This window comes from Phyllobates terribilis, unplaced genomic scaffold (assembly GCF_046119375.1).
Source record: "Phyllobates terribilis strain yellow unplaced genomic scaffold, ASM4611937v1 Scaffold_5__5_contigs__length_657084704, whole genome shotgun sequence".
NCBI classification, from domain to species: Eukaryota; Metazoa; Chordata; class Amphibia; order Anura; family Dendrobatidae; genus Phyllobates; species Phyllobates terribilis.
The window spans coordinates 265,071,395-265,088,004 of NW_027362765.1; the positions used below are offsets into that span (position 1 = coordinate 265,071,395).

General features: G+C 46.8%; 1 protein-coding gene across 1 annotated transcript in view; it reads right to left on the reverse strand.

Annotated features, from left to right (window-relative positions):
• Window positions 1–16,610, reverse strand: part of ANKFN1 (ankyrin repeat and fibronectin type III domain containing 1) — a 1,224,583-nt gene that overhangs the window by 299,729 nt on the left and 908,244 nt on the right. Inside the window, exon 15 of the mRNA XM_073684132.1 lies at window positions 15,967–16,135. Within this exon, the coding sequence (XP_073540233.1) occupies window positions 15,967–16,135 (169 nt within the window). The remainder of the gene's footprint in view (window positions 1–15,966; window positions 16,136–16,610) is intronic.

Genomic DNA, 16,610 nt, shown 5'->3' on the forward strand with positions numbered 1-16,610 from the left:
GATCAGGCACATGGCAGCAAAGCACCCGACTTTGTGGGCTGAACCCCATGGTCCAGGAACAGTGTCTGCGGGTGGGACCATAGCTTCTTCTACTGTGGTGCAAACAAGCCAATCCCCTGTCCATGGTGCATGCGAAGATGCCTCCTACCCTGCACCTGTCGTTGCACACTCTCAAGTAGCAGCATAAGGAAGCACGTCTACGTCCTTGTCCCAGCGCAGGGTTTAGTTGTTCATACCCCAGTCCTTGTAACGCAAGCACAAATATGCAGCCAACGCCCCACAGGCCTCACTACTAAATTCTCACATTTCACGCCTGCTTGCTCTCGAAATGTTGCCTTTTAGGCTCGTGGAGACGGAAGCATTCCGCAACCTGATGGCGGCGGCCGTCCCTCGGTACTCGGTCCCCAGCCGCCACTTTTTCTCCCAGTGTGTCGTCCCCGCATTTCACAAGCATGTGTCCCAAAACATTAGCCGTGCCCTCAGCAATGCAGTTACGGGAAAGTCCACCTAACTACTGACATGTGGACAAGTGCTTGTGGGCAGGGACGGTACATCTCACTGATGGCACACTGGGTTAACATAGTGGAAGCCGGGACCCAGTCCGACATTGGGAAGGAACACGTCCTCACAACACCAAGGATTGTGGGCCCTAGGTCTATCAGGGTTACCTTCACGGTGTACAGCTCCTGCTCCTCATCCTCCTCCTCCTCTTCAGCCTCCATCTCCGAAATGACCACATCAGTCACAAGCTGGAAGCACTGCAGCACTGCCTCGGCCAAGCGGCAACAGGCTGTGCTGAAGCTAATATGTTTAGGTGACAAACCACACAATACTGAAGAGTTATGGACAGCTCTGAAAGAGGAGGCAGATCTGTGGCTCATACTGCTGAACCTACAGCCAGGCATGGTCGTGTGTGACAATGGCTGGAACCTGATGGCAGCTCTGAGGTGAGGCGCGCTCACACACGTACCATGCCTGGCCCATGTGCTTAACCTCGTGGTTCAGCGGTTTCTCAAATCCTACCCGGAGCTGCCAGATCTGCTTTTTAAAGTATGCCACCTGTGTGCCCATTTTAGAAAGTCACCTACAGCTTCCGCCGCCCTTGCCGTGTTTCAGCAGCGTTTGCAGCTTCCGGCTCACAGACTGGTGTGTGATGTCCCCACGCGTTGGAACACTGCAGATATTGAGAAGGATTTGTGAGCAGAAGAGGGCAGTTGTTGAGTACCAGCATCAACAAGGCCATCGGTATTCAGTTCAGACTCCACACATAAGACCTCAGGAGTGGACATGGATGTCAGACATATGTACCATCCTCCAAAACTTAATAATTAGCGTCACCATCCTGCTTCTCTGTCTTCTGAAATGCTCTCTGCTCACAATCAAAGAGGATGCATTGCAGGCAGAGCACGATGAGATCGAGCAAGTAACCATACAGGGTGATCGCACAGCCTAGCCTCATCTCATCCCAACATGGATTGGGGGATAATGAGGAAGAGGAGGAGGAAGAACAGGAGCTAGTTTCATGCGCTACCTGCACAACTGTCATACCGTCTGTTCAGCGTGGATGGCTAGAGGACAGAGAGGAGCAGGAGGGGAAGGAGGAGAGCATGGTCAGTCATGCTCTTGGTGAGGACACGGAAGTCTTGCCGGTAAGCAGTCTGGCATGCATGGCTGAGCTTATGATACGCTGCCTTTCTCATGTCCCTCGTGTTCACAAAAATTTGAGTGACAGTCATTACTGGTTAGTGACACTTCTAGACCCATGCTACAAGGAGAACTTTATATCTCTTATTCCTGAGGCGGACAGGTCTACAAAAATGGGGCTGAACCAGAAGACCCTTGTTGCGGAACTATTAAAAAAATTCCCATCTGAAAACGCTGGCGGCTGAGGTCACACTTCGTTGTACAACCAAGGAGTACAGGCGAGAGAGACACAACTTCAATCCAGCAGAGGCAGGGGAACACTGTCAAAGTTCTGGGAGAATTTTCTCAGCCCTTCACATCGCACAAGCCCTAAGGCGCGAGGTACTCTCACAAGGAGTGCAAAGTTTGGGAAGATGCTGAGGGAGTACCTTGCCGACTGTACCAACGTCCTCCGTGATTCCTCTGTGCCTTATAATTATTGGGTAACCGAGCTGGATATGTGGAATGAACTGGCTCTTGGAGGTCCTGGCCTGCCCTGCCGCCAGCGTTTTATCAGAGCGGGTTTTTAGTGCCGCTGGTGGAATTATAACTGATAAGTGCATCCGCCAGTCAACTGAAAATGCTGACAGGCTGACTCTTAAAAAATTGAACAAGGGCTGGATTGGGCCAGACTTCTCTACACCACCGAATGATAGCAGCTTAACATAAACTCAAATCCAGTGTCTATTCTTGGGAGGTGTATTCCCATTCACCTTTTAACACCCAGACATGGGTAAACACTTCCTTATTTTGGCTATTTGCTCTTGTCTTCCTCCTTCTCCTTCTCCTCCTCCATCATATCACCAAGGTGACCGTGGTCCGTGATGCAACACCCACATAATTTTTTTAAAGGGTGTTTATGATGCCCATAAAACATTTTTTTTATACAGTATGTTCATGTATACCCTCCAGGGGTAAATGTTTGTCAACCCATACACTTAGTGCATGGGCATTACAAGTATAGGAGGCCCGCTCCTTTCCAATGGGAAAAATTTTTTATGAGGCCCTCCTCCACGTCTCTTCCAAGGGGCATTGGAGTGCCCCCAAATTTTTGGCAACCCTTGCATTCACTGCATAGGCAAACACAATGGAAGACCCACTTCATAATAATGTGAACATTGTTTTCAGGAGGCCCTCTGATCTCCACGTCTCATGCAAGGGGCATTGGAGTGCCTCCAAATTTTTGACAACCCTTGCATTCACTGCATAGGCCAACATTATGGGAGATCCACTTCCTAATAGTGGGAACATTTTTTCTTGAGGCCCTCTACGTCTCATCCAAGGGGCATTGGAGTGCCTCCCAATTGTTGGCAGCCCTTGCATTCACTGCATAGGCCAACACTATGGGAGACCCACTTCCTAATGATGGGAATATTTTTTTATGAGGCTCTCTACGTCTCTTCCAAGGGGCATTGGAGTGCCTCCAAATTTTTGGCAGCCCTTGCCTCCACTGCATAGGCAAACACAATGGAAGACCCACTTCATAATAATGTGAACATTGTTTTCAGGAGGCCCTCTGATCTCCACGTCTCATCCAAGGGGCATTGGAGTGCCTCCAAATTTTTGGCAACCCTTGCATTCACTGCATAGGCCAACATTATGGGAGATCCACTTCCTAATAATGGGAACATTTTTTCTTGAGGCCCTCTACGTCTCATCCAAGGGGCATTGGAGTGCCTGCCAATTGTTGGCAGCCCTTGCATTCACTGCATAGGCCAACACTATGGGAGACCCACTTCCTAATGATGGGAATATTTTTTTATGAGGCTCTCTACGTCTCTTCCAAGGGGCATTGGAGTGCCTCCAAATTTTTGGCAGCCCTTGCCTCCACTGCATAGGCAAACACAATGGGAGACCTACTTCCTAATAATGGGAACGTTGTTTTCAGGATGCCCTCCTCTAAGTCTCTTCAAAGGGGTATTGGGGTGCATCCAAATTTTCAAAGTCGTATTGGGGTGCGTCCAAATTTTGGGCAGCCCTGGCACTCACTGCATACGCAATAACAGTACCCACTCTTTAGTAATGGGAACAATAGAACATAGCTGGCTGATGGCTCTCTAAGAATAGTAAGGGCCGACTGCTAGCCCTTTAAGAATAGTAAAGGCCGCCTGATGGTCCTTTAAAAATAGGCATTGTGACTTTCAGGGTCCCTCCTTCATAAATGAAACACGATGTGTCTGATGATATCTCACACACCACACGGCCAGATAAGGTTGTAAAATGTTAAAATAACATTTCCTGGTGAATGTATTTGTCACAGTTGAAAGCAATGAAAAAGTGAAAAAACGCATCAAAAACGCTACGTGTGAACATAGCCCAAGGTGTGGAGGAGCATTTTTGTATTTGGATATTTATTTTGCTTTATATGCAAGTCATTACCCTGGAAAGGATGTTAGTTAACATATTTCCCAGGAAAATCCATTTTGGTTTTGTTTTCGTATGTTTTATTGTGAGTCCATAAAAGTGGCGTAATACCTCTGACAACGTTGTTGACAGAAGTGACCTGGGAGTCAGAAATGCTTCCAGGGGTCTTCCCCATGCTGTCCCCATGTCATTTGAGCATTTTGGGCAATTTTTAGGCCCTCAGCAGACCGCCGGGGGGAGCCGCCTGAAAAATGCTCGAGTTTCCCATAGACTTACATTGGGCTCGTTGCTCGGGTCGAGCACCCGAGTATTCCAATGTGCTCGACCCGAGCATCGAGTACCTGAGCACCGAGTACCTGAGCACTTTAGTGCTCGCTCATCACTACTCACCACTAATCCTGGTATACATGGCACCCCTCAGCTATATCCTGGTATGCATGGCACGCATCATTGCCAATCCTGGTATGCATGGCACCCCTCATCCCCAATCCTGAGATGCATGGCACCCGCATCCCCAATCCTGGCATGCATGGCGCCCCTCATCCTGGTATGCATGGCTCCCTCATCCCTCAACCTGGTATGCATGGTACCCCTCATCCCTCATCCTGGTATGCATGGTATACCTCATCCCTATCCTGGTATACATGGCACCCCTCATCCCTCAATCCTGGTATGCATGGTCCCCTCACCTCCAATTCTGGTATGCATGGTCCCCTCATCCTCCAATCCTGGTATGCATGGTCCCCTCACCCACCAATCCTGATATGCATGGCACCCCTCACCTCCAATGCTGGTATGCATGGCACCCGTCACCGCCAATCCTGGTATGCATGGCACCCTTCACCCCCAATCCTGTATGCATGGCGCCCCTCATCCTGGTATGCATGGCTCCCTCATCCCTCAACCTGGTATGCATGGTACCCCTCATCCCTCAATCCTGGTATGCATGGTCCCCTCACCTCCAATTCTGGTATGCATGGTCCCCTCATCCTCCAATCCTGGTATGCATGGTCCCCTCACCCACCAATCCTGATATGCATGGCACCCCTCACCTCCAATGCTGGTATGCATGGCACCCGTCACCGCCAATCCTGGTATGCATGGCACCCTTCACCCCCAATCCTGTATGCATGGCACCCCTCACCCCCAATCCTGGTATGTATGGCTCCCCTCATCCCCAATCCAGGTATGCATGGCACCCCGCATCCCCAATCCTGGCATGCATGGCACCCAGCATCCCCAATCCTGGCATGCATGGCGCCCCTCATTCTGGTATGCATGGCTCCCTCATCCCTCATCCTGGTATGCATGGTACCTCTCATCCTTCATCCTGGTATGCAAGGTACCCCTCATCCCTATCCTGGTATGCATGGCCCCTCATCCAAATCCTAGTATGCATGGCCCCCCCAGATCTCTATCCTGGTATGCATGGTACCCCTCATCCCCAATCCTGGTAGGCATGGTACACCACATCCCCCAATCCTGGTATGTATGGTCCCCTCATCCCCCAATCCTGGTATGCATGGTCAACTCACCCACCAATCCTGATATGCATGGCACCCCTCACCTCCAATCCTGGTATGCATGGCACCCTTCACCCCCAATCCTGTATGCATGGCACCCCTCACCCCCAATCCTGGTATGCATGGTAACCCTCATCCCCCAATCCTGGTATGTGTGGTCCCCTCACCCCCAATCCTGGTATGAACGGCCCCCCTCTTCCCCCAATCCTGGTATGTATGGTACCCCTCATCCCCCAATCCTGGTATATGTGGCCCCCTCATCCCTTAATCCTGGTATGCATGGTCCCCTCACCTCCAATCCTGGTATGCATGGTCCCCTCACCCTCCAATCCTGGTATGCATGGTCCCCTCACCCACCAATCCTGGTATGCATGGTCCCCTCACCCACCTATCCCGGTATGCATGGGTCCACTGACCTCCAATGCTGGCATGCATGGTACCCCTCATCCCCAATCCTGGTATGCATGGCACCCCGCATCCCCAATCCTGGCATGCATGGCACCCAGCATCCCCAATTCTGGCATGCATGGCGCCCCTCATTCTGATATGCATGGCTCCCTCATCCCTCATCCTGGTATGCATGGTACCTCTCATCCTTCATCCTGGTATTCAAGGTACCCCTCATCCCTATCCTGGTATGCATGGCCCCTCATCCAAATCCTACTATACATGGCCCCCCCAGATCCCTATCCTGGTATGCATGGTACCCCTCATCCATAATCCTGGTAGGCATGGTACACCACATCCCCCAATCCTGGTATGTATGGTCCCCTCATCCCCCAATCCTGGTATGCATGGTCAACTCACCCACCAATCCTGATATGCATGGCACCCCTCACCTCCAATGCTGGTATGCATGGCACCCCTCACCTCCAATCCTGGTATGCATGGCACCCTTCACCCCCAATCCTGTATGCATGGCACCCCTCACCCCCAATCCTGGTATGCATGGTAACCCTCATCCCCCAATCCTGGTATGTGTGGTCCCCTCACCCCCAATCCTGGTATGCATGGCCCCCCTCTTCCCCCAATCCTGGTATGTATGGTACCCCTCATCCCCCAATCCTGGTATATGTGGCCCCCTCATCCCTTAATCCTGGTATGCATGGTCCCCTCACCTCCAATCCTGGTATGCATGGTCCCCTCACCCACCAATCCTGGTATGCATGGTCCCCTCACCCACCTATCCCGGTATGCATGGGTCCACTGACCTCCAATGCTGGTATGCATGGTACCCCTCATCCCTATCCTGGTATACATGGTACCCATCATCCCTCAATCCTGGTATGCATGGTCCCCTCACCTCCAATCCTGGTATACATGGTCCCCTCATCCCCCAATCCTGGTATGCATGGTCCCCTCACCCACCAATCCTGATATGCATGGCACCCCTCACCTCCAATGCTGGTATGCATGGCACCCCTCACCTCCAATCCTGGTATGCATGGCACCCCTCACCCCCAATCCTGGTATGAATGGCTCCCCTCATCCCCAATCCTGGTATGCATGGCACCCCTCATCCCCAATCCTGGTATGCATGGCACCCCTCATCCCCAATACTGGCATGCATGGCACCCCGCATCCCCAATCCTGGCATGCATGGCGCCCCTCATCCTGGTATGCATGTCTCCCTCATCCCGTATCCTGGTATGCATGGTACCCCTCATCCCTCATCCTGGTATGCATGGTACCCCTCATCCCTATATTGGTATGCATGGCCCCTCATCCGAATCCTGGTATGCATGGTACTCCTCATCCCCAATCCTGGTATGCATGGTACACCTCATCCCCAATCCTGGTATGCATGGTTCCCCACATCCCCCAATCCTGGTATGCATGGTACCCCTCACCCCCCAATCCTGATATGTATGGTACTCCACATCCCCCAATCCTGGTATGCATGGCCCCCTCATCCCCAAATCCTGGTATGAATGGTACCCCTCATCCCTCAATCCTGGTATGCATGGTCCCCTCATCCCCTATTCCTGGTATGCATGGTCCCCTCATCCCTCAATCTTGGTATGCATGGTTGCCTCACCCCCCAATCCAGGTATGCATGGTCCCCTCATCCCCCATTCCTGGTATGCATGGTCCCCTCATCCCCTATTCCTGGTATGCATGGTACCCTCATCCCCCCAATCCTGATATGTGTTGCCCCCTCATCCCCCATTCCTGGTATGTGTGTCCCCCTCATCCCTCAATCCTGATATGGTATGTATGGTACCCCTCATCCCCCAATCCCGGTATGTGTGGCCCCTCATCCCCCAATCCTGGTATGTGTGGCCCCCTCATCCCCCAATCCTGGTATGTGTGGCCTCCTCATGCCCCAATCCTGATATGTGTGGCCCCCTCATCCCCTAATCTTGGTATGTGTGGCTCCCTCACCCGCCAATCCTGGTATGCATGGTACCCCTCAACCCACAATCCTGGTATGCATGGTATCCCTCATCCCCCAATCCTAATATGCATGGTACCCCTCATACCCCAATCCTGGTATGCGTGGCACCCCTCATCCCCCAATCCTGGTATGCATGGCACCCTCATCCCCCAATCCTGGTATGCATGGCACCCCTCATCCCCCAATCCTGGTATGCATGGCACCCTTCACCCCCAATCCGGGTAGGCATGGTACCCCTCATCCCCCAATCCTGGCATGCATGTACCCCTCATTTCTCAATCCTGGTATGCATGGTCCCCTCATCCCCCAATCCTGGTATGCATGGTCCCCTCATCCCCCAATCCTGGTATGCATGGAACCCCTCACCTCCAATCTTGGTATGCATGGCACCCTTCACCCCCAATCCTGTATTCATGGCACCCCTCACCCCCAATCATGGTATGCATGGCTCCCGTCATCCCCAATCCTGGTATGCATGGCAACCCTCATCCCCTATCCTGGCATGCATGGCACCCAGCATCCCTAATCCTGGCATGCATGGTGCCCCTCATCCTGGTAAGCATGTCTTCCTCATCCCTCATCATGGAATGCATGGTACCCCTCATCCCTCATCCTGGTATGCATGGTACCCCTCATCCCTATCCTGGTATGCATGGCCCCTCATCTGAATCCTGGTATGCATGGCCCCCCCAGATCCCTATCCTGGTATGCATGGTGCCCCTCATCCCCAATCCTGGTAGGCATGGTACCCCTCATCCCTCAATCCCGGTATGCATGGTACCCCTCACCCCTCAATCCTGGTATGCATGGTACCCCTCACACCTCAATCCTGGTTTGCATGGCACCCCTCTTCCCCAAATCCTGGTATGCATGGCACCCCTCATCCCCAAATCCTGGTATGCATGGCACCCCTCATCCCCAATCCTGATATGCATGGCACCCCTCATCCCCAATCCTGATATGCATGGCACTCCTCATCCCCCAATACTGGTATGCATGGTATGCTCTGCAAGCATAAAAAAAAATAAACACTTATACTCACCTTTTTTCCCTATGCTCCAGCGCTGCTGTGTCCTCTTCTGCCGGAGGCCGGGGGAGGAGTGCGGTGCTGGAGCATCACGCTGTCCGGAGCCATTTTGCTGAAGCCACACTGTAAATGTGTCTTCAGTAAAATGGAGCCGGATAGCGCTATGCGCATGTGCGGGTTCAGACGCCTTTGCTTCACCCACGGTCTCCGGCCAGAAGAGAGGCGCCGCGGCAACGCTCCTCCTGGTCAGGTAAGTATGTAAGTATGGCGCCGGAGATCGTGGTATGCATTCAGTGTCTACGCATACCATTATCTCCGACGCCATACAACACTCCTCTTACCTGTAACGGCTCCAAGTGTTCTTCTGTCTGAAGCCAGACTGCCGTCGCGCATGTGCAGTCTATAAAGGCTTCAGACAGAGGGACGCTTAGCCGATTATGTTTATATATATGTATATATATATACACATATATATATATATATATATATACACATATATATATATATACACATATATATATATATATATATATATATATATATAATGTTAAACTAAGAACCTCATGTTCATTTTTATTAACTTTTGCCTTGCAGCATTAGTTCAATGTGTGATTTTTGGATGTGCAGTCCATGTCTTTCTCTACAGCTATGGTATATTACAGTTATTATGCTCTGGAGTCTGGATTTCCATCTAACAAGAAATTAGTATATTCTTCTCCTGGATATCTGCAAAAGATGCATCCAAACATGTGGTTGCCTATTTATTTATTTTTTTTAGCATTGCCCACTGATCCACTTCTACGCCACTTCTGGACTAAATCTTGTATTCTCCTTCATGCTGGAGTGGAGGGACCAGAAATTGACCACCAAACAGGGCTGCCAACTTGATTTTTTATTTTTTCTGGACTGCTTATCAAATAATCACACACAGACAATATTTTTTCTAGACAATTTTTTTTTATGGACCTTAATAATCCATAACCAGTGATCCATTTCTACAGTCCATAATTTTTATATGAAGGCATCAGCTGCATTCACTGTAAACTGCAAAATAATGATAATTACAGTCAAAATAATCGATATAATTTTCTTCAGCTTTGTCAAAAAAAATCAGACGCTTTAACTTTTTTTGACAGAAAAGGCAACAAAGTGCCCTATTTTTATGAACTGTCCTGAAATTTCTGGACGATTGGCAACCCTGCCACCAAATTGTGTGTTTCTGGGAATAAGCCTGTACATGCAATTCTTTGTTGAATCAAATCCAGGATGCTGGACACACTTTCACAACACTACTGCCTACTACAAGGATTAGCACTGGAGTGGCAGGAAAGGACAACATGGCCCTCATTTATTTTCATGGCCCCTATTGAAATTTGTTTACAGTTGGATGAACCTCAGTCTAATGTAGATAGCGTCCTCCCGACTCTCCCCCAACATATATCAGGAAGTGAAGGATCCGGCCAGTTGGATTTCCAATGACTGATTCTTATATTCTCCCTTGAGTTAAGATGATGTCAAAGGAGTCTGGCATAGACGACACAGGAGTGCTTGGCCAATCGGATCGTTCCTGTGTATAGGGAAGTCAGGAGAGATAGCTGTCAGCCGATCTGATCTGGCTAAAAGCTATTCTATCTAGGCTCTGATACTGTTATAGTGAAATTAAAGCTGAGCTCTGAGCAGTAAAAAATTTTACTGTAAGGGTGCTTTCACACTGTGTTCAGTGGTCCCATCGGGGTTTATGTCCGAAGCCCCTACAAAACCGAATTCGAACGTAAGTGCCGACGTGGCCATTGACTATAATGGGGCAGACGGAATCACCATGTGCTTAGTCAAGCATGATTTTCGGGTGTATACGTCTACTTGAGGCGGACACCCAGACGTAGTAGACTGCGTCTGAGTGCCCGCCTACAGGAAGCGCATACGCCTGAAAATGATGAGGCTGCACTAAAAACTGATGGTGTGATTCTAACCTCATTACAATCATCAAGCTAGAGAATTTCACCTTGGATATGACCGACCTTTATATTTGCTAGTAGACTAAAGGCTGTAGCAAAACATTCTACACCTTATAGCAGACTGGCATCGATGCCACGGACAGAGCTCCTATAGCTGTACAAGCATTATTGGTGAAGGTGTATCTCCTTAGCCATGAACACTCAGCAGCTCGTCTCCTGGAGGGTTAATATCAGCCAGTGTTTTTGCAGCAACATTATAAGTGCTGGGCAGGTCAGGACAGCCAGTGTGTGACATATCACAAGGGGACTACAATTCCTGGTTCCATCCTGGCTGGCTCCATACCCCCTCAGGCATGTCACCTTATCTCACTCCTGTGAACTGATATTTCTCCCTTGTCCGACATGACATAGTCCTACTGTCAAACAAGCAATATTATGGGTACACATATATACCCAGGGGTGTGACGAGTTAAAGTATATAAATGGAAAGGCAAGCTTTCTAGCAGAATTCTCATGCAGACTCCTCAATGAATGTTTCTCCAGTAACTTTATACGTATAATAGCCACAAGAAAGTCATTATAGTTAACATCATTATAATAAGTTAAAACTTAATATTACATAGTCTAGATAGGATTTTTATACAACCGTGAATGGATTTTAATATTCTTCATTAATGCACAAACCCATTTCTGGAAAACCTCATGCTGAAGGGTAAGGTAAAGGTTCCTGTCAATCACTGACTGACATAAAGCTTGCCGGGGATTTGGATTACTATTTTGTGATTCATTCCATTCAGATCCCACCTTCTGCAGAACGTCTTTGATTGACGTGAAGATCCTACTTCTCTTCAGAATCAGTTAGTCATTGTGGAGCTGCTGAGGTGGGTGGTTTATTGTACTATGACCAATATTATCATCCACCCATATTAGGGAAGGTAGATTTGAGTATCCAGTGTGGTTGTCAGTTTGAAAATAGACTTTTTAATTATATTTAATTTCTGCATAGCTGGCTTCATTACCAGGCACTGAGAAGTGGCTCGCTGGCAGTGTTTTTCAATGACATAAAGGAGAGCCAGGTTTTTCAAGTTTTGATTTAAAGTGAAATTTCAGTTTTTACTCATTTTATCTATTGCCTTAAAGGGGTATTCCCATCTCCAACATCCTATCCCAATATGTAGTAGGTATAATAATATTAGCAAATATTTCTAATTAGAAATGTAGTACAGTTCTTGTGATTTGTTATGTCTCTTATCTCATGTGCAGTCTTTGCAGGACGTTAGGTATCCATGATTACGACCACTCACATAGTGACAGTTAGGTCTTAGTGGTCGTAACCATGGATAGCTAAACTACTGCAATGCCCTACATGAGATAAGCAACATAGTGAATCTGAAGAACTATACTAAATTTCTAATTGGAGGTATTTGCTAATATTATTATTATTACACTTACTACATATAGGGATAGGACCGTGGAGATGGGAATACCCCTTTAAATTTCAGAATCGATGTATAAGCAGTGATCTTACATGAAGCTGCCATACAAGCAATTTAAGTCAAACGTCGGCTCAAAACACTTTCTGAATATCAATATTGAAGTTTCACTTTAATCACTAAACAACTGGGACTTACGGTGCTAGTTTTCCATCCTGAAACTGTATATGTTACTCTTTTACCTTCTGCACTTTGACATCAGGCTACATCCCAAAAAAAACTGACTCTTGTCAGGTGTGGCCTTAAAGAAGTTGTATCCATTTCTGCAAACCTCCTCTCATTAGCTGTGATAGCTATCCAAAAACAAATGGAGAATTACTTACCCTCCTCGGGTCCAGTACTGGCTTGCCACTGCTGTCCCGGTCTCTGTTGTTTGTCTGCAGCAATGATGTCACGTCGAGAGCACTGCAGCTAATCAGTGAGCTCAGCACTGTCTATGTAGATAGTATGAGCTCACTGATTGGCTGTATCACTATCGACATTTCATCAGTACTGCAGACAAACAATGTGGGAGAGTGAGCACCGGACTCGTGTAGAGTAAGTGATACTTGGCTTGGTTTTTCATAGCTATTACAGAGTATGAAGTAATGTTTTTGCAAAGGGGACAACCTCTTTTAGCAAGCCATAGACTTTAGAGAGCTGAGTAATTCCAAACCCTAATTCACATGTACACTCAGCTCAGCTGAGCGTGTATGTGTTGTGCAAGGATAATAAACTGCTGCCAGACACCACTCCTTGGACAGTTTATCTCCGCAGATGAACAAAAATCAAGTACGTTAGAAAAACAAAATCATATATTACACTATATCTGTGTTGAGGCAATTTAGTATAACCCCATGAACAGTATATTGTTGGCTATTCCTAATGACGTCAGCCAACATTACTCCAATGTGTATGTCTTCTTAAAAGTCTACTGTCAGGGAGTTTTGTAACCAGCCATTGTCGGTCTGGCTGACTAGAGTACCAAAAAATTTTTTGATGAACCCAGCCACTAACAGAATAATGTGCAGCAGAATATTACCACTGTTTGAAACCAAATCAGGGTTATCTTTGACTTTGGAGCCCATCACTTGCATCTATACGTTATTTCTCATGTTCTAATACTAGAGATGATTGAATTTATTCAGGTGGGATTGAATTCTCCTCAATTTTTACAAGTGCATTCAAGGCCTAGTCCGGGTGGAAGCCATGGCCTGGAGTGAAGATTCGAAAGAGAATGTGTATGATGTGAGAAGTGGAAAGGAGGAGGCTCTGAGGACAAAACATTGGGCTGTGGAGGCGATGGGACAGGTGAGCAGTGATTGGAATATTTTTTTTTACACCCTACGTTTCTGGAAAGACACCAGAGCTTAATGAGGAAAATTCAATTTACAGAGAATGACTGAATCGAATTTCCTTGCAAAATCAATGTGATTTACCGAATTGAAATCTCGGCAAATCCTGTAAATACAATGATAAAAGCAAGGAATACAATGACATTAAAAGTGGACTGCACAAGTTTTATATAAATCAGGGATGCATAATTTTTTGATCTGAGAGCCACTATGACTGAATGACCCAATCTCAAGGGCCACAGCTAATGTACAGCCTGGTTCTAATGTCTGTGCATTTGTGATATTATGATCATTGAATAATTGATAATGTGAGTCCAAATTGTATAATTATCCTCATAGCGTTCCAAATCTGCCTCCTCAAATTCTAAAAAGAGACTCTTAAAAACCATTAAATAATAGGACATATTTCCCTTTTACACTTTAATTTTTGCATGCACTTGTAGGCTTGATGATTATCATTTGCGCTAGTGAATGTAAAGGATCCTGGAAGAGCAATGTGGTTATGATTGGAGATGAATGAAGTTTGCAAAATTGGTTTCTGGCAGATTCTCTCAATTCTGACAGCAGATTCAATTTAGTCCAAATAAAATCGGACCCGATCAAAATTTCTCTGAATGCCATGAAAAGATGGCAATTATGCTCTGAATGTCTCTTTAGACTCCAAAGTATGAGAAATGGAGAGAAAGAAAATGGATAAAAAAATATAAAAAACACATTATACTCAACTGTCCTACGTCCTCATCTGACTCTGTATGCCATCTCGCTTGCCCTCATAATGGCCCCTTCTTCGCATACGTCTTAATATACTGAGGCCCACGCGGTCAGGAAGGTGGAGACCCACGTCACTCATGTCAATAATGTGCACTGCCCTCCACGTTACTGTGTGTAGCCAATCACTTTCCTCAGAGTCAAAAGAACTGAAGACCCACGTGGAAGATCTACGAACTCCTTATGCGGAGATGGCATAGTTATTTTTAGTATTATTTAACCCCATCCTGGCCCTCAAAAGAATTCAACAAAATGATGGATGGCATCATGACACCATTTGCAATTATTTCAATTTGGTATGGTTCGGTTTACTCATCTCTAGTTATGAATGAAATTGAAAAGTACATATAGTTTTGTATTATGAAATAGAAAGCTTGCTGTATATGTGACAAATTGTATTCACTGCATGTTGTAGTTGTAGTTTGCAATGATGATCTCATTAGCTTAAAGGGGTGGTCTAAAATTCTTAAATGGGTAAAATTAAAAAGTGCTTGTTAAAAAACAGTAACTCTGCAATTTACCTGATATTAAAAATCCACAACATTCTCAAGAATAGAGGAGTCTTTAATGTTATGGTGTACAGCACTTTGCCTAGGTTACCGGACAGCCTGCAGTCTCATAGTAGCTGTTCACCTAGGCAAGGAGTGATCCTCTAGCACAGTGTTCCCCAGCCAGTCCTCAAGGCCCACCAACAGGTCATGTTTTCAGGATTTCCTTAGTATTGCACAGGTGATAATTACATCACCTGCACAGTCAATAATTCCATCACCTGTGCAATACTAAGGAAATCCTGAAAACATGGCCTGTTTGTGGGCCTTGAGGACTGGTTGGAGAACACTGTGCTAGCAGACTCTATGCCTTACATCCTGCTCTCTCTGAAGTTGGCTGAATCACTGGATCAGTCAGCTTCAGTACCAATGTGTTTTTTCTATTCCGCTTCTTTTAGCAGCATGGGAGAGCATAGAGTTCGGACCAGCAGCACAACCAAGCCACTAGTCCAAACTGTCGATCTTCAGGAGCACACTGACCCCAGGCAACCAGGAAGCCAGGAGGCAGTGGAGTGGTGTGCTCCTGAAGATTGATCCTGAGAAAACTTCTTTAATAAATGGTGCAGTGTTACAGATGTTATACATACATATACAGGGATTACATAAATGACTTTATATAAACATATTTCAACAATTCACAAAAGCCTAATCAGTCTGTCCTCCCCTGTGACACTATCACTCAGTCAAAACACAATGATGGTGTGTATGTGACCACAAAGCAACGCTATGTGCAGCCCACAGAGATCACACCAGAGATTTGTGGCCATCCTGTGATTTATTGAGCCACCACAGGGAAAGAAAGAATGCTATGATAGATTATTTCATGTACAGGTTAGCAGTAATATGCCTAGGCAAGAAAACAAGCTTGTGTACCTAGCTCAAACATTTGAAGGGGGAGGTTAAGGAATCCTGAGTGTAGGGTGTAAGGATTACTCTGTCCTGGGGCACTGCAGACATCGTCTGAGGCAGGGAGCAGAAGAAGAAAGGAGACATTGTGACCCAGCTCCAACACCTCTTGTGTATACAGACGGAAGTGCTTGGCCTGCAGAGGGACACAGGGAGAGAACAAGGGTTACAATATATAAACACCAGCAACAAGCAACAATCGAGTAAACAGGTAAAAATAACATGTAACACAGTACTAAGTCATGGAATCAGCCTGCCCTGAATATCTCAATTGTTCTCCATCCGATGAGACAGCAGAAGGATGCTTTACATAGACAGGATCTAAAGTGACTACAGATATTCATTTTAGTTTAAGCATCATAATATTCTGAATGGCGACAATTTGTACAGGAATCAGCTCAGATTAATCGGCTTCTTTCTATTTATTCTGTTTCCCAGCAATTAAAAGGGAGTTTTACTTTAAGGATAGATCCTCAATGTTTGCAGTATGGTCACTACAGTTATTAATAGTTTTATGAATTCAGGAAATTCCATTTGCAGCATTCAGCGGTTTCGCTTCATGTTTGCTATTGATATCAAAGCGGAAAACTAAAAACTTTATGACCACGTGC